The 26258-nt window shown below is 43.8% G+C and overlaps 1 protein-coding gene across 4 annotated transcripts in view; it reads right to left on the minus strand.

Moving 5' to 3' along the window:
* TBC1D24 (TBC1 domain family member 24) overlaps nucleotides 1-18212 on the minus strand; it is a 29370-nt gene extending 11158 nt beyond the window's left edge. The window contains exons 1-4 of one of the 4 annotated variants that reach the window (XM_069809558.1): nucleotides 18147-18212; nucleotides 14460-14513; nucleotides 5545-6580; nucleotides 3212-3229 (exon numbers count right to left, since the gene is read on the minus strand). In XM_069809558.1, the coding sequence (XP_069665659.1) occupies nucleotides 3212-3229; nucleotides 5545-6503 (977 nt within the window). In that variant the 5' untranslated portion in view covers nucleotides 6504-6580; nucleotides 14460-14513; nucleotides 18147-18212. Of the gene's footprint in view, nucleotides 1-3211; nucleotides 3230-5544; nucleotides 6581-8294; nucleotides 8416-14211; nucleotides 14233-14459; nucleotides 14514-18146 lie in introns of those variants that run through there. The other 3 variants (XM_069809560.1, XM_069809559.1, XM_009920504.2) reach the window with 3 other exon arrangements.
* Between the last annotated feature and the right edge of the window lie 8046 nt (nucleotides 18213-26258).

Here is a 26258-nt window from a genome sequence, read left to right on the forward strand (position 1 = left end):
TATTTGCCAATTTCGGGTGGTTTGGTTTTTTGGTTGTGGGGTTTTTTTTTTTTTTTTTGTCAATTACACATTTCTTTCCTCTCAGTTTCATGGAACATAAAGAGGACCTCAATACTGCATATCTGCATGTGTCTGAATAGTTTAGCTCACTCCCTAAAACATACAAACGATACATTTTTAAATTATTTTTCTTGCTTGTAGTACCAAGAGATCAGCAGCATTTGCACTGCACTTTAGAATGGTGCTTGCCTGGAGAGACTGGGAAATGCTTTCTGAAACTTATTGTAGCTGCCTTAGTGTCAGCATTTCTAATGAAGTGACTCCTTAGGTCACTTAAAAAAAAAATAAAAAAAAATTACTGCTTCCTCTAGCAAAATGAACCAAATCACTACTTGCATTGCTACCCTGCGTTATTTAAGTAGCAAGGAACTTATATGGACACCTATTTAAGCAAGCTGCAACTATTAATGGGTTTTAAAACTTACAGTATCACTGACTAGGACATTATTTGTGCTTTTAAACACAGCAAGCTGAGGCACAGGAGAGATCAACTGAAGCAAAGTATGAGCCACGACTTGAACCCACATCTTCAGAATCTTACTTTAGGTCTCACCTGCCTGGTCCTGTCTGGTCTGCAGCTAAAGACTGGTGGCACTACGGAACAGAGCTGAGAAACAAAGCCTTGGTTTCAGTTCATCAGAAATTACATTTTTCTCACATTCAAGGAATTAAAAATATTCAGGGCAGTCAACTAGTTTATTAGAGTCAATTTCTGGAGGAAAAGTAATGATGATAAATAGGCTAAGAATTAGTAGCAAATATCAAAACAGTTTCAAACTTACTAAACCTCAAACAAGCAAGCCTCAATTATTTGTATGCTTGGTCTGTACATTTTTCACACTTAAGTGATCTGTTTGGGCAACTAAACTTAAGTACTTGTTCCTAAAAGGCTGTCAACCTCAGTGTACCTTTTCTTTTGCCTCTGTTCCTTCTCCTGGCTACTATGAACTGCTGATTTAAGGACTTTCCTACCCAGACCCCACTTGAAGCCTGTGTTCAGCAGAATTCATAGTAACACATCACTGAGTCCCCTGTGTCTTCCTACAACTTTTCCACATAGGTAGAATATAAACAGATCTTTCTGATTTACTAGACAGCATTTACCATTGTATTGGCCATTTAAAACTATTCCAGGCATGCCATTTCTGCCCCTTGAATATCATAGTGAATCATTTTATATTTAATGTCACCATTCAGTTAGTAAAACCTAGGCTGTAGCTTGACTGAAGGATTTGAAATAAAATGACCTGCTATTTCCTAGTCATAAATCACAGCCGCAGGTGCTTAAGACTGAAACCTGATCCTGTGTTGAGACCAGTTTCAATACACAGCCTGCACCTATATCAAACCAAACTCTGCTCCTTAACAAAAATACAAGGGTTTTTTTGGTGGTCAGAAAATTGCAATTAGAATTACAAGTATCTAACTGAAAATCATCTACTTCAGTTGGGTAGTTTCTTTTCAAAGTAGTAAATGAGTGCAGTTTTCCTCAATTCTTCATGTTGGCTTATTACGACTGGCATGACAACTTTCTATTGATTGCTGATGTTGGAAGGACATGTTCAATTGTTATTATCCCAAAGGAAATTAGCTTTAGAAAAGCAGCACAATTTAAATGTTTAACAAAGCAGCTTATTTGCTATTTTCGTAGGACTGTTGTTTTTACAGCTATATCATTAATACAATGTGCTTCAGAGACCTCAAAGTTCCTGACGATAAAGCCAATGTTGATGACATGCGGTAGCAGCTGTCACAGTGGATATGCTCTGTCTCTGTATGTATTCCAAGACAACAAATACCACACTCCAAGGTGTGACGCACTGAATTACATCCTCTAGCTCTACTTTGTTTTGGGTCAAAACTTACAGGGTCTGCATTATCTTTAAAATCCAGTATAATTTCAGTTAGGGCATAAATGCATGGTAGAAGTGATATGTTGTTTCTCAGTCATAAATGGCAATAGAAGCCATATGTGGTGTATAAGCCTGAAGTCTAATCCTGTGTTGAGATCAGTGTCAACAGACACCCTGCATCTACCCAAGCCCCCTCAAACCCAAACTATGTGCTTCCTAGCAGAAATTAAGGCTTTCTGCTGCTTCCAGAACATTGTAACTACAGTAAAATAATACCATTGAAGATTTGCTTGGCTGAAATTAACAGCCTGCTGATTTATTAAATGTAAAATCTCAACACACAGGATATGATATGAAACATGCTTTGATAAGTCTCTTAAGGTGTTCTTTCAGACATGAAAACATGAGGAAATTAATTCCAATTTTGATTTTATAAATTAGTGCAAATGTTAGTGTGCATCACTCACTAAAGTTAACTCAGGGCACCTGCAACAAGGCCAGAAGATTCTCAAAGGCATTAATTTAACCCCATACATCTGTGGTATTTAATACTCACAGGGCAGTCTTTCTCCTTTTTAAGTTCTCTGCTTATCAGGTATCACAATCCACTGGGTTTTGTTCTTTAAGATTTGCTTTTCAGGCCAAGACTTGATGAATGACTTCATTAACCATTAATGCCATATGGCTGAGTAACTCTGACCTCCTTGACACAGGATAATAGTCTTGTCTTCTTGCCTCTAAAAAAACCCCTACCTACTTAAAAATAAATATAATCTAGTATGAATAGAGACAAGTCACTTTTAGGAGTGTGCCAAGTTGAGTTCAGTCCAACATCTTTCCAATTAACTGCAGAAAGCTTGCAAAGAAGAAAAAACATTGAGTATGTCTCACATCTGCAACAGCATGTACCAGGTTTGGATGTGGGACAATACCTAACAGTTCTGAAGACATTTTAAAAAATTCTCAAGTAACAAGTGACACTTTTTCTTCCGGTGTAGAAAGGACTTACATCCCACCATTAACATTACTCTTCTCCATTCTGGAGAACAGGCTCGTAGTGCTGTATGGAACTGCTATGTTGAGTAGCTGGGCCCATGATCCCTTATCTTACAACTCTGCAGGTGCTTTGAACTAACTTTGCAAGAGTATTCAGGAGATGTTACACAGCCATCAGATGCTATAATTGCTGCCCTGCTTCTCCTGCCCCAGCATTAGCAATAATGATAGCCTCGGAAAAAATAACCGGCCAAAGACAGAAGAAACAAGCAAAGTGCAAAGATTCAAGTGTTTTAACCTACCTTTTGGGAGATGCAACACTGCAAACAGGAGGGGTGCAGTGGGTATGGAATTGACAGAAGAAGAACGTATAAGGAGAAAGACAAAAAAAGATAGAAAAGATCAGTGATTTCCTACATTTGCAACAAAGTGAATGAAAGGAGCCTGGAGAGAAACAAAGTAAGGTTTGACATGAATCACCAAGCACGAGAAAAACAAACAAACAAAAAGACAGGTTAAAATATTTTCCATTTCCATTTTTTTTCCCTTTTTTGCTACCTGCTTGTAGTTATCTGATTGGAAAATAATTCATCAGTTCCTTGCACAGGCCAAACACATCTGGACAACACAACTCACATCCTATCAAGCACTAGAGAAAAGCTCACTTCTCCAGCACCCACATCTGCCCATACTGGGACCCAAACTGAACCAAATTCACAGCAGTACCATGCCAGGGGATGCTGAAAAGTTTCACTATGTTTATAAAAGTAGCCAAGAGAGGATAAAAGTTTTTCACTAGGAACTCTGCCTGGTAAAGCAGTAACTACTGGCATTATTTGGGTATGAATTTACTGTATTTTGCTTTGAAGACATCACTGTTGTTCTGAGCAAGAATACCTCTACAACATTTAACACAATGGCAGCTTCTGGATTTTTTTTTATGGTTGCTTGGGGATTTTTTTTTTTGTTTGGGTGGGGTTTTTTAAATTTATTTTTATTTTATTTAAAGCTCTCATTCTGTTGCTGAAGAATATACTCAGAAAGGATATTACAACTTTCCTGAACTTCAGTACAGGAAGAAAAGGTACAGATCAGAAGAGTTAATACTTCTGGTTGCAAGTCCCAAATACAATGGTCTGAACTCTACCCAACATGACACTCCAGTGGCTAAAGGCCTTGAAATATTTGAGACTGACAGAGCTGCCTCTTCCAAGACACGAGCAAAATAAAGCACAAGCTAATTGTAAACCAAACTGTGAGTCTAAAAATAAACCATTGGAAAAGACTGGAGGGAACTTTACATGTACTTAGGCACATGAAAGAAGTTCAGCTAACATTTACATTATTTTATAGGCTGAAATCTGCTAAGTATATATTTCAATACCATGGAATGGTATCTGTTTGCAACTAACTCAGCAACACAATTGGCTGGAAGACCCTAATACATCAGTGGCTGGTACCTTCGGATTTTTGAAGATTTAGAGAAAATGGAAGACTGTCCCTCTAGAATACCAAGTTCTACATATCACACTTACCAGTAGACTTCTAGAAGTCATCCTCCTTTCAGAGGTCAGGACAGTTGACAAAACTGTTCAACACTTAAACTTAGATTTCAAAAAGAGTTGGGAGAAGTTTTCTGCAGCCACAGAAGGCCTTAGGAGAAACAGAACACAGCTACAACGCCAGTATTTATCTGCACACACATTTGCACTTGGCAAGATGCTAATTGTGTTCAGATTAATATATTGCTGCCTTTCTATACACATGTAGCGGTCCTTCAGCTAAGCTTTTTATTGCCATGGCTTTTACTATCACATTGGGCCAGGATTTAATTTACTAGTTTCACAGCTGGTTTTACCTCCCCTCATTTCTGAAAAGAAATTGTGATTATGCAATCATCTTTTGGATCAGTATCCTCACTCTTCTCTTCCACAGTTCTTTTGAAATCATTTCTAATAGCACATGAACCTGTCACAAAATATGTCAACTCCTACCTATGATTACTATACTCTTGACTTTCAGGAGGCTTACAGTCAAACTAATTTTAAAAGTAACCTGTAAATAAGACTTATTTATTCCTTGTTCTGTTAATATAATGCCCTAGTTAAGCAAAACATTCCCAGCTGGGACAGTGTTTGCCTACTTGCCTACTTACACTAAAGAAACTGCTGAATTCACTGTACTAGGCAGCAGGAAATTGACATTTTATACAAATAATCTCATATTTAAGAATTAATTTTCACATTTGGATAATTTTCTTCCAAGTAATTTATTAGTGTTTTTTCCAGCTTTAAACCTTTCAGTTTAAAAACAGCTTGTGAAAGACAATTTTGAGATACAATATTTGCAATTAGTATGTACCTGTAAAAAGTAATTTTAAATTAATCACCGAGTAAGCTATGAGAAACTGCTTTGTTTCTCTTGTATCGTAACATTTCAGTTACGCTTTTCATTACAATCCCAGCAATGCTTAATTTTGGGGCTGCTGACTTTTTCTGCAGAGAAAAATAAAATCAGCAGAGATACCAGCACGTACCAGTAAAGCTTCCCCACCAGTCACCCAAGACTGACTGCTTATCACGCTGGGAAAATTCACAGGATCGATCACTCAGGCTACCTGTAGCAAGAGCCCTACCTTTTCTGTTTGACCGTGATGCCCTTCTGCTGCAAAGCCTTCTCATTGGCCATCTGCAGAAGCTGGATCTCCTTCCGTGAGAAAAGGCGGATAGCAAAAGCTTTTTCCAAAAGCCTCTCTGGAGACACTGACTTGGCAATGTCTCTCACAAAAGCTCGAATGTCCTGCTGTATGCTGTCAGACTCCATGGGCTGCCCAGCTCTGACCTTGTGAAAAAATTTCAGAAGAGCCAGCGCAACACGATAGAGAACTTTGTAGCCCTCCACCAGAAACACATCAAAGACCCGAGCAATGTACACCATAGGCAGTTCTCCAAAGAGCCACCGTTGCCAGTCGGAGTATACCTCCAACACATCCTCGGACACTGCCACCATCAGCTTATGTGCTGCCTGACAGTACTTGTTAACCAGGTCACCAAAGGTCATGCAGGAGGACTCAAAAGCTAAGAATGTCTGATCAATGAGCCGCTTAGATGGGTCATTGCAAGCGAGGATGCGACAAACCTGTTCAAAGCACTCTGCCTCATCTTTGCTGTAGTGGAGGAGCAAAGCTATCACAGAAGGCAGCGCTGGGCAAAACGATATGTCTGGGAACTGATTCGCAATGCACAATATAATCTTCCTGACTGCCCCGATGCCTTCTGCATTCAAGCAGTACGTGGGGACCAGGCTGTTATCCACAAACTCTGGTAGCGGAAGGGAGCTACTGTTACGTTTTCCAACAATCTTCACAACAATGTCCCGGTACACATTTGCATCTGGGGTCACTGTGCGGCATGGGATATTGCTAATCAGTTTGTGGTACGCTTTGGCTCTCAGAGAGTGGTTCTTGGACCAGTAGCCCTGCCGGGCCAGCTGCTTGAGGTCCTGGAACTCTGTGCATGTTAGCTCCTTCGCATCCTGGCTCTGGACAGTAACATCCATTTTGTCCCAATCCACAAAGCGGTTGTATTCATCCATGGCTCCAGGAGAAGCATATCAGATAAATCAATGAGAATGGTGACCTTATTTGGTCATTAAATGACTTGCAGCTTTTTCTGCAAAAGGAAAAGTAAAAAAGTAGAGGCTTGAGTAACAGGTAATCTCCCATTTTCTTTAGGAACACACATGTACATTCAATTTGTTCCTGCAATGCCAAAACTGTTTTCTAAAGCAAAGAAAGATACATGCCTTCTTACTTTTAAGCCAAACTTTACTTCTAGTCTGTCAGTGACTCATACTGAAGTAATTTATCAATGGCCAGCCAACAGGTTGATTCTGAGGACATCTCCACAGGAAGTTAATCTCCGTAACTAAAGGTCCAAGCTGAGGCACGGACCTTTATGTTAACTTCTCACTCAGAGAACAGAAGCCTCCCACTTAAAAAATATCCATTGTAAAGCCTGTTCAATTTGCAATCTCTCTTCCTAATTCTCTGGGGAAGTAACTGTTATTTGTACTACAAGGATGCAGTCTCACAAGCTGCTTACACTGTTCTAAGACTGTGTGGCCAGTGACAAGAGATACTGACCTCCTGCTAGCCACAGCCATGTGTTCTTAGTCATTTCTTGGTACTGGTACTAGCACTTGTGTGGCCACACAGTCACTGAGATTAGCTTGTTAGTCTGATACGATTTTTCTTTTCCACTGGATAAGATGCTCAGCTGTACAGTCAGCTAGATTAGTGCCACAACAAAGAGGAGTGCAGGACAGAACCACCCTTTCTGACTGCAGTACAGGCTCACATCAGCTTAAACCAGCTTCTTAATTCTCTCAAGTACTGCACTGGGCTTTTCTGGTCCTGACCTTGCACACACTTCTATGATCAAATCACCCTCTAGAGGGCCTGCTATTACCAACATTAGAAGATTTTAGAAACGCACACCACTGCAATAGCACCAGGAGCTGAAAGACCAGGTTCTGGCCTCTAGTTCCTCAAACCACATGTTTACATGATCTACCAATTGACTCCACCTTTAAAGTACACCTGTGTCCCAGCAGACATCATGACTGCAACCACTAATGGCCATACCTGAATCAGCTTTAATCATGTCAGTACAAAACTAGAAGGGGAGACACAATAAAATGCACTAATAACAGCAGACAACAGGTTTGCCCAGTGCGTGTCCTCGCTGCCAGATTAAAGCTAGGAAGCACATGGCTGTTGATGCTGCACACTCTGCAAAGGCAGATAATCCCTATAAAATGCAACAGGCCTATAAAACTGTTTTGTACGATTAAGACATTATGTAGGAAGGTTAAATCAACAATAACAGTTATTGAAATGCTTCCAAAGAACCCTTGGTCATTCCTGCGTCAACAGACTGGAGAATGCATGGAACTTGACATTTATCAGCATGGTCTTTTGTACAACAGGTACATTAAAATGATTTGAAACTCATAAACGTAGATACACCATCAAGACAGACATCCTCCCTACTTCACTATAGGAAAGTAAAACATTTTACCCCAAGTAGACAGAAGTTTGTAAACATACAATTAGCATTAGCTTGGACAGCCATACATTTAATTCAGACAGTTTTAGATTCTGACTAAATACTAATATGGGTATTTTGGAATCACATGCTGGAACTCCAAAATTTTAACTCCTCTTTTAAAAGGTTGGCACCAACACACAGAAGCCCTTCAGAGAAAGCTTTTGGATTGTTCTTCTCTACCAAATATTTACTTCAGTTGTTTTCTTTTTAAATGAAAAGAAGATTCTTTTTGAGTCATCTTTGTACAACATAAGAGCAATACAGAAACGCTCACCATTTCTTTTTGTTGTATTCTTCCACATCTGAAGCTAATTCTCAGACTGTAATTAAAGGAAGCAACACATTGTCCCAACTCCAGTTCTGAAAGTGAGATATCTTATGATGTTCAGAAATGACACCTCTCAGTGTGAGCTGAGTGTCTCTTCAGGATATGCAAAGACAGTAACGGTTGGATACCAGTCCACCAGAGTCAGTGTCAGCTCTGTGGAAATTCACATTTTTCTGTCATTCTCCACCTGGGAATCACAGGGAAACTCATTATCTTTAATTCAAATCCTAGAATAAGATCCTCATGGAGAAGAGAAATTTAACCCTATTTAGAAGTGACCAAAACATGGATGAACCATTCTGTTCATGGTCAATTCAGTATAGAAACTATTACTATCCTGTGCTTGCTGGAATCTCCACTATGCAACAGCTTCCCCCTTCTGCCATCACCCCTGGGAGCTGCTTATATTTTTATTAGGGAGGGTTAAGTAAAATGTCCATCATACAAGACAAGTTCCAAGATACTCAGAGTTACATCTTGGCTGTCCTTTTTCCTGTAAACTTTCTTCTCCCTCCTCCTTACCCTTTCCTGTCTTATTTTCTGTCATTCAGAGACACAGGCATATTTAGAAGTTGCGTCAGTCATGTTTCCCTCCAGAAGTTACTGCCCGTTCCAGAAACTAATGAATTTGATGAGTATGTGCTCCTCAGCAAGCTCACTGAAGTCCGTGGCTAGAGGATGGAAGTCAGACTGCCAGAACTTTTGATTTGAGCTCACAGTCTTATACATACTTTGGCTGGGATAAATCTGCTGGGTCTGCAAGTAGGTCTGGCTGCTTATGCTTTTCAAAGCTCTAGATGCTGCAAGAAAAAATGACAGCAAAGCAAATGGGCATTGTCAAGATTGCCAGAGCATGACCAGCTCTTAACTGTGCTTGCAAAACTAACAGAATTAGTGTGCTTCAGTGTAATGGTGCATAGCTCCTGACACTGTGCCAACAGCTACTGTAAGCCAGCAGGCCTCAAATGGGGAGTATTTACTTGCCAAAGGAGAAGAGCCCAAGAAAATTCCAGCCAGCCTTCATGTCGTCCTCCTCCCACTCCTGAGACTTCTTCCATCCCTCCCCCTCTCTGGGCAAATTCTCTCTCTTCTGGCAACCACGTAAAGAGCAATGTTTAACTTTGAACTGGTGGGAAGAGGAGACAAAAAGCTATCTGACATTCAGTAGCAAAGGGCTAGCTGGTTGTGGCTGTCTCCTACCCACCTCTCCTACCACAAGAGAATTACTCTTGCTAGAGTATCTTCAGAGAAGTTAGCATCATGTTGTGGTAAGTATCCTCTAACTGGACATTGGGACAACAGGATGGATCAGCACCTGAACTGCACAGAACTGAAATGCTGACAGGTACCTGTTAGAACAGAATTATAAGGGGACTGTAAAAATTAGCAAAAAAATTATATTACTCATAACAACAATACAGCTTGAAAGTTATGTATACCTTATTTAAGGGGAAGTGGTCATTATCCTTTCTAGTCAGACTGACTTTTATAAAAAACAGTAGGAATTAACACAGAAGAACAAAACCAGGAAAAAAAAGCTTTTTTCTTAGTAACTGCCACGCAATTTTGAGATTGTTAGATCTATTAGTCTACAATGGAGCTCTTCAGTTAAGTGCAATATAAAATAAACAAAACACAACACACAAGTGAGAAGTAGAACTACAAAAATATTGAAGATATGCCAAAAATGGCTGCAGAACAGGCAAAAGATTTTTCAAGGTTAAGTTTAAATTATGAAGCAAGCAAGTAAGCATTACAATTGAAAAAATCAAGCAATGACCATGGTAACTGGAACTGGCATGATTTCAAGTCAGTGACTTAATTTTTAGGAAATATTTAGCTTGCTAGTCTAGCCACATTTTCCATTCCATTCCCTTAGTTCTCATTGTTATTTGGGCTACTTTCAGAAGACAGCTGAAAACTGCACTGAATTTGTAGAAAATATACAGCAGTGAAGCCAAGCGTGACAGTCAAATTCCGATACCGCCTGAAGAAAAATTCTATGAAAGTGTCTAAAAATACATCGGCAGGAAAAGAGAAGATTTGAATTATGACTTACCTTCATTATAGGGAATACAAGCTACAATTTTACTAAAGATAACAGGGCTAGGGACAACTTTAATAACTGTTTTTGCTTTCCAAAATGCAGGAATTGGAAAACTGAAGTATCTGAAGTACAAATAACCCAGAGGACAAGTTTTTCTTTCAAAGCCAGACTACATGCAGTACTCCACAGTAGTGAAATATTTACATTCTAAACTTCTTAAAAATAAATTCTAACTTCAGTTAAAACCTGAGATTATGTGATCTGATATTGCTTTTAATAAACACAAAGTTTCCTAAAAAAACCAAATTATAATTAATCAGGAAAACCTTGTCCCCTATTCCATTTAGGTATTCTTGCAACTTTGTGTTCTGCAAGTTTGACTACAGATTAATAGCTTATTAAGACTCAAATCTAGTGTAGCTGCTCTACAACAAGAACCCCAAACTCTGAAAATAACATTTTTCATCTTAACCATGGACAGTTATACCACCTCTGATTCAGCTATTTGCTATGTACTGTACAGATACAGACAGATACCAACAACCAGAATTTTGGCATGCATTTTTATAATGTGCTAACAGAAAGCAAATATTTTCTTTTGCTGCCCTACAAATCAAGACCAATGCTAAACTCCCAGACCTGCAGCATTTTGTCTGCTGTTTATACTGTTGAGTAGTGTTGTAACCAGGGAAAAGACTCAAGTCTACTCTCTTTCATAACCTTGTTAAACTAATCTGTGCAGAACACACATGAACAGATAATAAGAACTGCTTCCTCAAGACTGCTAGCTATTAGTCCTCATCCCAGTAAGAGAAAATTAAACCCAAAACTCAAAGTAGATTATTTCCCATCCTTGAGGAATATTCAATCAAATCTGAGATGTTTGCTTCATACACCAAAGAATCTGACAGAAGAACAAAGCAACACAGCAAGACAGTAATACTGCAGAATAAAAGACAACTAGCAGACAGTTACTCCGTCCTCCCTGAGTACACATCCTGCAGTTTTCCCCAAGCCCAGACTTACAGCAGCATACCTTGACATCTCTGCTACACGGATCTGGAAGCAAGACTGGACACCACAGTGCTGTTCCCCCTTCCCCCAAACACCTCCTGATCATAGGCATGTTTTGTCATGTTTACAGCTTCAGTTACTTCCTATGCCACACATCATTGAGGAAAATTTATGCATCAAAGCCAATATTAAGGACTCTATTTAGCACTATAACAAGCTGAACACAACTTGCTTATCTTGTGTCGGAGAGCAATTTGGACCACGCTGATGCATTCTAGAGTGATGATCCTTTTCGGTAGAGTACACAGAGTTCGATAGATTGCTTTAATGAGGTTAAATGCAGTTCGATCTCTTTTTGATTTGCCCTGGGCACTGCGTACAGCACAAGCTGGGCTCCAGGAATACAATTCTGGATAATGCTCTAACACTAGTTTACCAATAACAACAGGGGATTAGTTAGCTGCTCCCTGCTGTTTTTTATATTCTTTTGGGACAAAGTCTAAAAACCTCTCACTTACCTGAGTAACTGATAAAGACCTGATATAAGAGTACAGTACAGGCCAAATGATTTCAGGCATCTGGATGATTTCTCTTGGGATGTCACTGCTGCATACAAAGCACAGTCACAAAAGGTTTGTCCTAGAATCCCATGCTTTCATTCTTAGGAAAGTACTATTGTCTTCTTAAATAGGGTCTTTCAATTATCTGTGATTAATCTATCATGTACTTTATTACAGTCAAAAGTTCAGACACACAATGAGCTCTTCCCTGCTGGCCAGATAAAAGACAGTAGCTTATATTCAGGAAAATGTACATGCCTTATATCTGCAAGCACTTCAATAGAAAGCAGCACCTCCTCCTTCCCATCCCCTGTCCTGGGATGACACAAGCACCCCAAACTACAGTGGGTGCAGGTCCCCAAACTGATGCAGCTTGACTACAACATAACAAGCCTCCCAGCTAACAGGAACCCCCTGGCCTCAGACTGCCATGGTTAGTATTGCACTGAGAAAGAGAATGCAAGCTGCTTTATGAACACAGCTTTTTACAAAGCCCCATACACTTTCCTACAGACAACCTCAACATTCTCCAAGTCATGATCTATACCACACTGTAACTGCTTTTTTTTTTTTTTTATCCTTCTGTTCCATAAAATAGTAGCCTTTTCCATGTCGGATTTAACAATATGTTAGCTAGGCTGGGGTGGGTAGAATCAGGAGCCTTGTCTGCAGGCTACAGGGAAGCCTTTGCTGTTCAAGTGATGTACAAGCAGAACTAGCTCATCACAGTCTCAGCCTGTATCTTGTTAATACAAATATACTTTCCAGTCAAATATACATACATATACACACAAAACATATATTGCATTGTACATATACAATATATAAACAAATATATATCCCATTTTTAAAAACTAATGCTCAAATTCCGTTTCTTCGCAATATTCACATTTATTGAAAAATATGTCCACATGGATGAACACTGTACATTCTCTCTTGCAAAAGGTTCAAAATATGAACTATGCCATTTAAAGTCTGTTAAGGAAACAGGCCAACGCCCCAATTCCCCACATCATCTTTAAAACAAAACAAAAAGACAACTTAATCAAAACAGTATAAGTATCAGTGGATACTTATGCCAATTTAATTCTTCTGTTAAATTAAATGATAGGATATGTTTATATTCATTTAAGACCTCCCAGTGCAATATATGAATATACAAAGCCTTAATCTGGCAGTGCTGGAGAGCTGAAGGGATACCTAAATTAGAAAATGGGCAGATGAACAAGTAACCCAGGTCTAGTTGAGCACGAGTCCTTAATCTCTTAGTAAGCCTATGGAAATTACTGCATGTGCTCCTTGCCTCTGTAGTAAGCAAATGGGGAGGTACACTTTATTCACACCAGCAGTTATCACTAGATCTTGTTTTTTCTAGGGTAAGTTTTGTGCTCCCATAATTTTAGCCGGCAGCTAAAAACAGGGTAGGAAAATCTTATAATCTCACACTATTTCATCATTCTCTGCATTAAGTGCTAAGGCTGTAGAAGTTTTCTCTCAGAAAACAAAAGCCAATTTACAGTAAGAAGAGCATATAAAAATTACAAAGTTAACCGTCATTTTATACAGAATATTATTTTCTTCCAGCTCTGAAAAACCCTGCAGGTGTTCTCCCTTTCCCCCAAGATGGCTCAGAAGAAAAACTTCAATAATCTGGTATCCCTGATAATGCATTACCCCTTTCCTGAAACAAAGGGTAGATTATCCTACATAAGAGAGAGAGAGTTTAGACACCAACATCAAGCCAGTTACAAACACAGTTTACAATTAAAGGAGGACTTAATCTCAGGCAGAATGCCAACAGCTGCATCTTAGGGAACTTGAAAAATACATTGCTTCATTTTGATATGTATTTCTGTAGTCTTTCCAAAGTTATGCTCTATTAAAAGTCAAAGAGTAGCAACAAACACCTCCTCTGCAGCAGCAAAGGTACAGAAAGAGGATTTCATAATGAAAAACTAATCAACGTAGAATCCCAAACTAGTCCTGCATTGATTATGATTTTAAAAAAATCAAAGGGCATTTATAACAACAGACTGGCTGCTGAGTTTATAATCTTACTATTAGTATATATTGCTAATCTCTAGTCTTACTAGAGGGTAAGAACTTCGGGAAGACTAGCCCTGTTAGAAGGTTGTTAAGATAGTTAAGGGGCCAGAGTACAGGATATATAAGAGGCCTTGGTGTTGATGGTATTCTTTACCCATGTGCTTGTTCTGAGTAAACCTAAAGGGCCTCAGCGTACCTGACATGCCTACTCCTCTGTCAAGTGTCACTGCACTGGCCAATGGATTCCAAGTCTCTCAACTTGGAGGAGAGGGCTTACAGGTATATTGAAATGTAAAGCAGGAGCAGGAATCTTGTCTCCACATGGAACCAGATTATAAAGCAAACATTTTCTGTATATCGTGAAGATACTGAGAAAAAAACCCCAAGCAAAGAACCCCAGCACTCCTCCACCCTCCAGACTGAAGTGCTTGTATTAATCCTTACCTTAGAACTCATCCTTGTATAGATGATCTTATAATTTAGTTCCTTCTGCTGGGCCTGTTCGTGGGGGGAAAAAAATTTAAAAATTAGACTGTTTTTTAAACAATGCATTGGGCATCATCCACATGCATCAGGTGTGCCACTGACCTCCACCATACCTTTTTAAAGAAGAAGAAGAAAAAAAGATATCTGCCTGCACTTCTGCATGGCTTCCAACCTTCATACTTGCAACTGCTGCACAGAGAACAAGGTGACAAATATCCTCACAATAGAGAAGAGCAGCTAATTAACCACATTAAAGTGCTTACAGCATAAACAACTCATTTCAGTCTCCAAAACCACAAGCAGGATTACTACTTGTTGCACCTTTGTCATAAATAGTTTTAGCTAATATTCTTATTGTAGCTGACTGCTGTGTGCCCCCCACCCTCGCTTCCTCTACAGGAAGTACAAAATTCTGCATTAAACAGGCAATCTCTGGAGAGCATCTCTCTTCCTAGGACTAATTGAGGTATTTGCTGCACAGGTAGGGGATTTTAGAATACCAGCTCTGCAGCTTACAGTACTTAGATCCCCAGTTCTGAAACAAAAATAACTATATTCTGAAGATATACAATGGAGTATGGGTTTAGATCAGCTGACTTGCTGAGGGTTGATACACCAGGCCCTTGTCCTATTAGGCAGAAAAGTTTGAACTAATCTGATGAACATTATTTTTCTTTTCAAAATGAACGATAGTCAGCCTAGCAGATTTTGAAATAACCCAGTTCTAGTCTCCTGCAACAGTCATTACAACAACTTTGTGTACAAGTTACTTCTCCCTTAAGTTGTTTTCCCCTGAAAAACGTTAACAAAATAATCCAGCATTGGTGTAGCTACATCAAAGTTACACCTGTTTGCTAACATAATGTAGCTGCGTACACCCCAAGCACAATTAAGCATGCTCATTAATACAGACATTGGCAGTCTATGAGATTTCTTCTGAGTCTCTTTCCTGAGACAGCAACACATGCTCTTTTGCAACATGTCTGAAAGCTCAGGTAAGTGGCCTCTAACTTTAAGCAAGAGGAGAACAATTGAGATATGGTAAAGCCTAAGAGTGTGAACACCACAGATACAAGCACTTTCATATATTAATCTTAGAGAATTTAAAACAGTTGATTCTACAGCTGGACATCTCCAGCACATACTCCCACCAATACACATGGACTCCAAGCAAGTCAATCATTAATAGAGTGCAATTAGGTCTGTCTATTTTTATATCAGAAAGGTCGCGTGACTGTCTGGTCAAGTACAAAAGGAGTAAATGGCTAAAGACTAGCATTACTTAGCCTAACTCCACTGCACTCCCTCAACACACCCCATGCAAACGTGTCAAAATATTGCAGTTAAACCCGACAATAAAGGCATCCCCAAATGAGCAGACATTTGAAAGAAATTTTATTTCTTTAGTTCTCAGTCACAATTCAAGGCTATGTATAGATGGAATATAAATAGCAATTTTTCTTTCAGACCATTAACACAGTTTATCTATTTTGAGCGTTAACAAACATCTATCTGCTTCTAAACGTGCATCCATACAGCCTAACACAAGCAGTTTTAATGACCTCTCCAACCTAGCAGGCAGGGCAGGGTGTATTCTAAAGAGCTAGAAGAATAGCAAGGACTAAATTATGGTCTGGTGCCAATAATTTGCTTGTCACTAACTCTGTCTGGCTTCGGCACTGAAGCAAAGGCACTTATGATCTAAACAAATGCCAGGGTAGTATTACCAGATTGCAATAACCTTGGTGTTGGAGATGGCGAGAGACACGTGCAGTGTGGACTGGTTTGCTTTGCTTGCTTGCCTTAAATTTATGGACAGGGTAATCTTAGCTCAGGAATAGTTTTTTTTCAGTTTTCTTTACAGTCCAAATGACAGGGCTGATCAGGGGAAGGACGGTCTTTCAAGGTTTCAAATTAACAGAATGAAGCAGCAAAGACAACCAAGGGGAGAAAACAAAGATCACAATAACAGGAGAGAGCTGGGAAGAGCAGAGGTGCTTAAATATGGACAGGTCCACAGATAACCTGTTAGAAACATTTACTTGGCAGCATTTAATTATTAACAGCAAAAAAAAAAAGAGGCAGAAAGCTGCTTTCCCTTGCGTTCAAACTCTAGCTGCAGGAACACCTGCAAACTGTCAAATATTAATGACAGAAAAGACATTCAGGACAAAGATTCCCAATAGCTAATTACTGTGCAATACTATCCACAGCCATTTTGCAAATTACAAAGGACATAAGTATCATATATTGCTTGGAAGCAACAAAGAACTAACATAAAATGTTGCTGGAGTCCTTGAATTCCAATTAGTAGTGCTGTTCCTGCAAAGTAACTATCTTAGAGAGAAGTCTTTTGCAACATTGTCTAACTGCTAGCAATTGCACAAAGAAGGAAATTCTAACAACAGTGAATTCCCTTTTCTGGTAATACAGAGCCCTAGATGTGATTCACGTCATTTCTGTGCTCTGGGTATTCCTGGATGCTCTGACAATCCTACTGGGATTTCCTATAAGCCAGAAAAGCTTTCAGATGCTCCAGCTTCCTGTAGGAATTAGACATAAAGCCACAAGGTTTCAAGATAATACAGTTCAATATAGAACCACCCACTTCCCTCTCATCACAGCTACACAGCACCTGCAAGATATCATCCCTCCTGCTGCCCTTGGACACCACCTGGGGCTGGAGTCAACTAAGCATACTGCATCCACTTGGTTATTTGCTCTCCTGTTTATAGGCTCAGAAAGGCTGAGGAACATTTTGGCCAGTCTTAGTGCGCACCCCAAATCCTGTGTCCAGTTGGGTAACATTCTGGCAGCCCAAATAGCCCAACAGCAACTGTCCACTTACGGATGTGCTGTATAAACATATATATGTTTCAGAGAGCAGTTCCTAGATAAAGGCCAACATGAAAATAAACTCATAACAAAATACTACTTCTGTGATAGAAATTTTAAAATAGGCAAGGAAAAAGCTGCAGAACACAAGCTTTGGGTTTAGAGTGTTCTTCACGTGAATATAAACTGCCCCTTTAATTGGGACCAGCTAGCAGAATAAGTGTAAACTGTGAGTATCTGGGTGAGCGTTACGAGTAGTCAGAGGATCTGTCTGTGCCTCATCCCCAGGTCTTGACACATTTTGCAGAAAAAGCAAGCGTAACAGCAGAGAGCATTAACCTCCCCATTCGCGCTCACAAACCATTTAAACGCCTTCGACAGCCTCCGCGCACTGGAACAAACTACAAAGCTAAACCCAAGGCCGGCTCGCAGCAGAGAGGAGGGGAGAGCGCCAGCTCCTTCGGACACCGACAGCTCCCGCAGGTGCCACCGCGGGCACCGGAGCCCACGGAAACAGCGGCTCGGGGCCGCGGCCCGACCCTCCCCCGGGCAGCTCCGCCCCAGCCACGCCGGCCCCGGACCAGCGATCCACGGCGCGGCACCGGGAGCGAGTCCCGGCGCAGCGCCCGCGAAGGGGACCCGACGAAGGCCGGGCTCGGGGCAGGCCCCCTCCCGGTCCTGCCCGGCCGCTCCGCCGGGAAGGCGCCGCCAAGATCCCGCCGCCGAATTCCAGCCCCCCCCCCCCGGCCGGCTCCCGGGGCCGGCAGAGGCGCGCCCGCCGCATTCCAGCCGCGCAGAGGCCGCCCTTACCGGGGCCGCCCTTAACCGCCGACCGCCGCGCCTGTCAGGCCGCCTCCGGCGGGACTGGGGGAGCGCATGCGCCCGTCTCCCCGCCGCGCCCTTGGCGCATGCGCGCCGCGGGCGCTCGCTCCCCCGGGCGATGCGGGCACGTGCGCGGCGTCTGCGGCGTTGAGGCCGAGTGGGCAGCGCTGCGGCGGGTGGGGGTGGTGAGAGGCGATGGGGGGCTTTGAAGGGTCCGGGGGCGGTGAGGGGTGACAGTGAGGGGCTGCGAGGGGCGATGGGGGGCTTTGAAGGGTCGGGGGGGTGAGGGGTGACAGTGAGGGGTGATGGGGGCTTTGAAGGGTCTGGGGGCGATGAGGGGTGACAGTGAGGGGCGAAGGGGGGCTTTGAAGGGTCAGGGGGCGGTGAGGGGTGACAGTGAGGGGCTGCGAGGGGCGATGGGGGCTTTGAAGGGTCTGGGGGCGGTGAGGGGTGACAGGGGTGATGGGGGCTTTGAAGGGTCTGGGGGTGGTGAGGGGTGACAGTGAGGGGCAATGGGGGGCTTTGAAGGGTCAGGGGGCGGTGAGGGGTGACAGTGAGGGGCTGCGAGGGGTGATGGAGGGCTTTGAAGGGTTGGGGGGGTGAGGGGTGACAGGGGTGATGGGGGCTTTGAAGGGTCTGGGGGCGGTGAGGGGTGATGGGGGGCTTTGAAGGGTCAGGGGGCGGTGAGGGGTGATGGGGGCTTTGAAGGGTCAGGGGGCAGTGAGGGGTGACAGTGAGGGGCAATGGGGGGCTTTGAAGGGTCGGGGGGGTGAGGGGTGACAGTGAGGGGCGAAGGGGGGCTTTGAAGGGTCGGGGGGGGAGAGGGGTGACAGTGAGGGGCTGTGAGGGGCAATGGGGGCTTTGAAGGGTCGGGGGCGTGAGGGGCAATGGGGGGCTTTGAAGGGTCGGGGCAGTGAGAGGTGACAGTGAGGGGCAATGGGCGGCTTTGAAGGGTTGGGGGGTGGTGAGGGGTGACAGTGATGGGCTGCGAGGGGTGATGGGGGCTTTGAAGGGGGGTGAGGGGTGACAGTGAGGGGCTGCAAGGGGTAATGGGGGGCTTTGAAGGGTTGGGGGGCGGTGAGGGGTCATGGGGGGCTGTGATGCCTCAGGGACAACGATGAGGGCCTGTGATGGAGGGTGACGCGTGGCGGTGAGGGGTGGTGCTGGCGCTGCAGGCAGGCAGGGCTGCTGGGCACGGCAGCGTTGGGTAAGGAGGCCTTGGGCTTGTGGTTCTGCACTGGAGGCTGCACTGTTTACCAACATTGTAGAGGCTTCAGGTGAAAAGCTGGGTGTAAATACTAGATACAATTGGTGCTTTAATAAGATCTGAATAGTTTCGTGCTTAGTAACAGTGTGACTGTTTTGTTGCAAAGCCTGAAATGGCGGGGACAGAAACGGGTTCATTTTAAAGATGAAGGGCTTCCATAGTGTTTATTTGACTTGACTTGGCAGCAGTGTTCTGTTTATGACTGGATAAATAACTGCCACATTAAAGATTATTAACTAGGAATGCTTAAGTGACCAATAAAGTACTAATCTTTTATATGGCGTTGTAAATGTACACAGCTTGGTAATGCAGGCTCTTGCCAAACAGATAACAAATCCCTTACCCAGAAGATTTACAACCTAAAAGAAACCACAGAGGACCACAAGGAAAGTACAAGACTTGATAATGAAACATAAAACACAAGGAAGAGTTGTAGCCACTGCAGCTGGATTTTAAACGGGGTCTTAAGAGGGTTTTTCATATTTATCTTAAAGCTACTGGGCAGTGATCAGAAGCAAGGTCGACACAGCATCCATCGTGCCAGGGACAAATGGTTAGCAGGGTCTCAGACATTGCAGTGACAGGCAGTGCTGGGTACCCTGCCTCTGATGGTGGCTACTGCTTCAGAAGGCAGGGCATCTCACTGTTTCAAAGAATGGCTAAGCTCATAAGTGGTTGAAAGCAGTAAGCAGACCTGTTAATATGTGCTTCCTTCAGGGCTTCCTTGTGACTGGCTGATACTGCTGGGGAAAGCAATCAACTCATGTTGCGGAAGCAGAGCCATTTCCAGAAGCTGTGCTGAGAAATCATTTGTTTATCTAAATGTAAGCTGGAAATATAATGCATTATTTTACATTCACTTGTGTTTGGTTCTGTAGGGTCCTGGAGGGCACCTGGACACATGGGAAGGATTATGTTGCGTATGCTAAACAAAGTTGAGCTAGCAAGGAAAGCAGGTTTAGAAGAGGATGAAAGCAGATGGAGAGGTGTGGGAACAGAGATAAGTGTGGGCAGTATTTGATAAGATTTTGTAGGAGTGTGAAAAGCTTCCATCTGTCTTCAGTATTTATAGCGTCCTTTCACTGTAGGATGTGGGTCCTATGTAGTCTGTATCTTTGGGCTCATGGTGCCTCTTTGAGGTAAAGCAGTGCTGGTATTCCCTTGTTTCTCCAGGGAAACTGTGGCAGAGAGAAGGTGTTCACATGGTGAGAACAAAGCTGGGGATTGACAGGCTTTAGAAAAGCAAGACCAGGCACAGGGAGATGGATTGGACTTCAGGAATTTCTTTGCTGAAATGTGAACTGTGATTTGAACTGAACATATCCTTTAGCCAAAGAGTTGTTCTCAGTGTTCAGAAAGTAGAAGTAATTGAAGGCTCTCTCCAAACTTCTGTGCTGATGCTGAGTGGTGCACTATCAAGAGATATTTTAGGAGTATAGTGGTGACACTTTTGTCACCAAAGTCTCTGCATTGCCCAATGGTTTTACCATTCCAGTAACCCAGGTGCCATAGGGGATAGTGTACAAGGAGGCAGAGCCCTGCACAGAGATAAGATCAATGAGGGGAGATCTTTCAGAAGGGGGGCCTGTGTGATGGCAGGATAAAAGGAGACAGCACCCTGTGGACTAGTAGAGGTTGAAAAAATGGCAGATGATGTGGACAGAGTGGATGCTGTGTGCTGTCTTAAAACTTTGGAGACTGCATGGCTATATGAATAATCTTCCTTAGCCTGTACTCAGGCTGTTGGACTGTCTGTGACTATGTGAGAGAGGGTAAAAACCATGCTTGACTAGCTGGTTGATGGCTGATGGAAAACATGTTTGAATGCATCTATTTTTCTTCCTGGAGAAAGGTGTTCATTGCTGGCAGCTTTACAGAAGCCAAGGAATGCTAAAGCTCTAAGTACTAAACCCTGCAGTGGCTCAAATAAAGAGCAAGACCTGGTGACCCCCTGGGCACTGAGGGCAATAAGCCTGCAAGGGCTTTCTAGGGATAAATGTAGGATATTCATTTATAGGGCTGCCAATCAACAACTTCCCTGAGTTTTGGGGAACTTTCATGTGGCGTGAAATAAGTAGTTCCACAAGTGCAGTGTTTGGTGAAGCCTGCTTTCCTATGGGTTTGTGTCTTGAGGGCAGCTTCTCTCTTTATTCTCTGAAGACTAATAGCAGGTGAACTCATACTGAACTATTTCTTTGTGTGTGGATGCTATTCTACCTTACCATTCATCTTCCTGAAGCATATTGGAACAGAAATTTCTCCAGTGCACGCAGTTGCGTATCTCTCATTTTCTTATGAAACCAGGCTAGAGTTATGGTCTAAGGACTGGATGTAATGGAGTCTTTTTGGCAGGGGCAGTGGAGGGACTGGAAGGCTGGAATGGGAAAGGACATGGAAGCAAGAAAAGAAAAGAAAGTGAGGAATGGCTGGGTGGGTGGAATGGGCCACCACACAAGAAAGCTGTCCATATGGGTGTCCAACAGTCTTGGAGAGGAGGCTAGGACTCGTAGGGTGGGCAGGAGAGCAGCTGGAGCGTCTGCAGAGAATGCCAGGATACGCAGAAGAGACTTAGGCCAAAACCTGAGCTGGGCTAGTAGAACTGTGGCTTTGCTGGTCCCACCGCAATGCTGTTTGCGCGCTGCTGCTTGCATGGAAAGCTGGCAAAGTGTGACCTCCTGTGGGTAAAACTGGGAATTACCATGGAATAATTAAGCAAATCCTTTTCATATCACGTGCCAGCATCTTAATGGAAGATTTGCCCAGTGGTGTGGATCACCTTCTCCTTCACCTGCAGCAGCCAGACCTGGTTCCCCCTCTCTAGATGAGCTGCTAATGTTCTTCCTGGCAATGAGGGTGAGGCTAAAGCCAAAGGTGCCAAAACTGGGAGAGTGCTGGTGGATGTTTTAATGACACTAAAAGGGACACTGTTGCAAAGGCAGCCACGTGTTTCTCTGTGGCTCCAAGAAGTGCTCTGCGGACACCATGTTTTCTGTTTGGTTGGGTGGGTTGCAGCCAGCTTTTCCTGTTTCTTTGTCCCTTCCCTCTCCCCAGCTATGGTACCTCCTGCGTTCTAGGGGCAGGTGGTCATCTTGTTGTACCATGAACTCCCTCGGAAGGGTTAGCTTTTGGTACTGGGTGATCTTCTTGGTGTGGACAGGAGATTTGTTAGGAGTGAATTAGCAGCCTCCCTTCTGGATGACTTTAATCCCCCTCCTCCATGATGGCACCAGGACATAGCTGTCTGGTAACGTGTAATATGCTCTCAGCATATTGCATCAGGTATTCCAATGTGTGACAATTGCCTGTTAGCATCCGGCTTTGGCTGCAGGTACTGCTGTTGCATTAGGTACCCGGTAGGGTCAGGTCCACAGAGATCCCTCTGGCTGTTGCTCCTTTGGGGCACTCTTACCAGCTACTGACTATCTGGAGGAAAAGACTTCACTGCAGAGGGATCTTGCATGTGACAGTTTGCCTCCACCCATGGAATGTTTGCCTGATGACCTGTGGGGTCTTAGGGAATGGCTTATTTCCCAGGGCTTTTCCTGAGAGGGTGATTTTGAAGGAGTTTGGTTTATTCTCAAGTGCAGGTGTATTGTATAAGCTCCAGGGACTGTTGGTGTGTCACATGCTACAGACATGGATAGATAACTAAATGTTGCTTGATTTATGCCCTGTGCTGTCTTTGATGTTGTCTTGGTCCTTTCCTTCTCCCTGTATGCCTCTGCACCAGCCCAAATGCAGGACTGCCTTTTCTCAGGGGTCTTACTAGCTTTCACCAGGCAAAGCAGGATCTGTTTTTGTGGGCAGTGACCTCCCTCATAGTGTTGTGCCTCTGGCTGGGCAGCTGGCTCTGGGTCTTGGGTGCGTTTACCATATAGCGTGATGGAGCGGGAGCAGCGAGGGGCCTGCAGAGTTCACAGCAGAGGTGGCTGGACAAGCAAGTGCAAAACCAGGTTGCGATCCCATGGCTTTGCTTTCTGGAGACCTGAGAATAGGCTGAACCCACCTGCGTGAAGGACGAGAAGACGGTGTGGTGCCCAGAGGGCCTCTGACTGGAGTGGGTTCCTCGCTGTCCCAGCCAAATGGCCAGGGCAGATCCCTAGCTCAGCCTGTCAAGTGGGATTTGCACCAAAATCCGTGGCACTGGGTGCTCTCAGACCTGCCTGTGTTCTCCCCTAGGGCAAAGCAGAACCTGCAATTAGTGTTTCCAAAAGGTGTGAGATGGGGCCAGAGCAAAACCAGGCTTGGTGGGTGCTCTGCCCCAGGCCTGGTCCTCGCAGCCCTCGCACCTGCGCCAGAGCGTGAATTGCTACTCTGTGCCGGTGCCCCTCACCCCCTCTGCACACTCTGTTTTCATTAGTGCATGCTCTTGGGTTAAGGACCGTTCTCACTTCCAGCTGAACAAACACTTTCCATTGCGTGTAAAATCCAGCCTGGTGCTAATAGGCATCTCCCCCCGCCTTCCTCCCTCCCCTCTGCCACCTTTTGTGCAGTTGGCAGGACAAAAAAGTGGCGCTATTACCTGACTTATTATCGGCACGGGACTGTAATTTATGGCGTATGCTTGGTAAAGTGCCATGCTGAAAACATTTATGGTCCACTTAGAGTCCTGCGGGGTGGTGGGGAGGGTGATGGCTGCGGAGGGGAAGCCAGTCGTTCTACCCTTGCAAAATACTGCACAGCCCAAAAGCTGCTTCTACCTTCTGACAGCAACACTGTGGGCGGGCAGGCTCAGCGCCCCCACCCCATGGATGTCAGACCAGGTTGAGACACCAGTGCCCAGTACAGAGGTAATGCTTTGTTGTTCATAGGAAACACACAGTTTTGTCTCCCTTTGGGCGTTTATCAAATTCCCCATCTTTACTGCTTCTGGTTCTGTACAGTCTCACCCCTTGGGCCAGGATCTCAGACCCTGCCTTCCTCATGGTTCCTCATATATGTAGCACCTCCTTCTTCCTCCCCAGGCTCCAAGGCCCTGTCCTCTTGTGGAAGAACAAATGCCAGCCTGCAGAAGCTGCCCCATGTGCAGCAAATCAAGCACAGGAGCCATGAATAACTCCTCCTAAAGGAAAGCATTACAGCAGTTCAGCTGCTCTCTAGCAACCAGGTTCATGCTCTGAAGCAAACAACCTGATCACTTAGTTTGCCACATCTGGATTTGACCTGGAAATGTGTTGTGGTGAGAAGGGGACAAATGAATCGTCATTGCTGTAGGTGGGCTGGATTTGAATAGCAGTCTGGGGGGCAAGGGAAAGTCATTCCTGGCAGCAGTGACTTTTCCAGTGATTGAAGAGAGACTTGTGAGAAATGGGACTTTATACCCCATGTTGTGATGCATGGTATGGAAATTCGGCACAGAGAAGTGTTTTTGACACTGGGCTATTTGCTGATTACTGAAAAGTTAATGTTCGCTGTTGAGCTTCTCTCAGGAAAACATCATCATTCATCTTTTAAGGGTATTTGGAGCTTGGCTGTCTGCCCTGTCCAGTTGTCCTTATTCAAAGGATGGGGAAGCAGAACATTGTGCAAACCATTTTGCCAGTTCAGGAGCATGCTTTCCCTGAAGCTGCTTAGTTAGAGAGAGCATTTGTTTGGCCTTCAGTGAGCCAGGCTCTCTGTACACCAAATGGCAGTTTGTCCTCTTTCTTCGGATTCAGTCTTTGCCAGCTGCTCGGTGAAAAGCAGGTCTTACGAGCCTGCTTCAACAGTGCTGTACATGCATCTGTGTGCTGGTGCTAAAGGAGGTGTTCTGTCTGTGGTTGTGTTGGTGTGTAAGTCCCAGGTGCTGTCTGCTAGTTGCCTTCTGAAGGTTTGCAAGATAAAACCTCAGGAGTCGGATGACACAAGGAGTTGTGCGATGCCCACAATGCCAAGCTGATGCCACTTCCAAACAGAGTCATCACCCCTAGTTGCTGTTATTTCTGGACATCCTGTCCAAAGGGTCCCAAGGCTGAGGTTTTGGTCTGGGAGAATGCCTTGAGCTGGAGTTGCTACACTCATGCTGTGGTTGGGCAGAGCGTGTGTTTTGGATGGCATTCATTTCCCCAAACAGTAGCTGTCTAGAAGTTTGCCATCTGGTGTGATTTTGTCCTTTAAGCTCCATCTGTGCTATGCAGTGGGGAGAGACCGAAGCCTGCCATGAGTGAATCAGCTCATTTGTCTTAAGCACTATTGGATGGAGCAGGTTGCTCTGGAGCTGCTTCTGTTTCTTCTCACTGCAGTTTAGATATTCAGGTGCCGAACTGGATGCTAAAAACAGAGGAGGTGACAGCCACCCCTGGAACGTTTTGTGTGAGCAAGGAATGGTGGGAAGCTCATGTCGTCTGTGGGGTCTGAGCCACCTTTTGGCCTTGTTCTGTTGACTCGGTTCCAGACACCCCATGCCCAGGTCAAAATCTGCACCCAGATCCTAGACAGAGCCCCCTTTCTCAGACGGTGTGAAGTGGATGGGTGGCATTGCTAGGGCTGGATCCCACTGATAACAGAGGAGAACCACAATCTTGAAATGCTTCAGTGTGTCCTGCAGGGTGAAAGCAGTTTGGCTGATAATAAAACCTCTGCTGAGTGTGAGATTATTCAATGGGAAAAGGGGGGAAAATGGCAAAAAATACCTGTCTTAAGAGGGTTCACTGTATGTGCACCTGATAAAAATCATAACATGGGATCAGCTTTCTTCTCTGCTTGCTCGGCTTTTGGCATGCATAACCAAGCTCTGGCAGGCAGGGCAAATTTCCTTCTCCCCGGGGTCATTAAAAAAAGACCATTTCCCCATTTAAAGAGTGGGAGGGAGGTGGGGATGGAAAGGGGAGCTGAGCCAGGCAGCAGGCTAGCCC

This window comes from Haliaeetus albicilla, chromosome 22 (genome assembly GCF_947461875.1).
Source record: "Haliaeetus albicilla chromosome 22, bHalAlb1.1, whole genome shotgun sequence".
NCBI lineage: Eukaryota > Metazoa > Chordata > Aves > Accipitriformes > Accipitridae > Haliaeetus > Haliaeetus albicilla.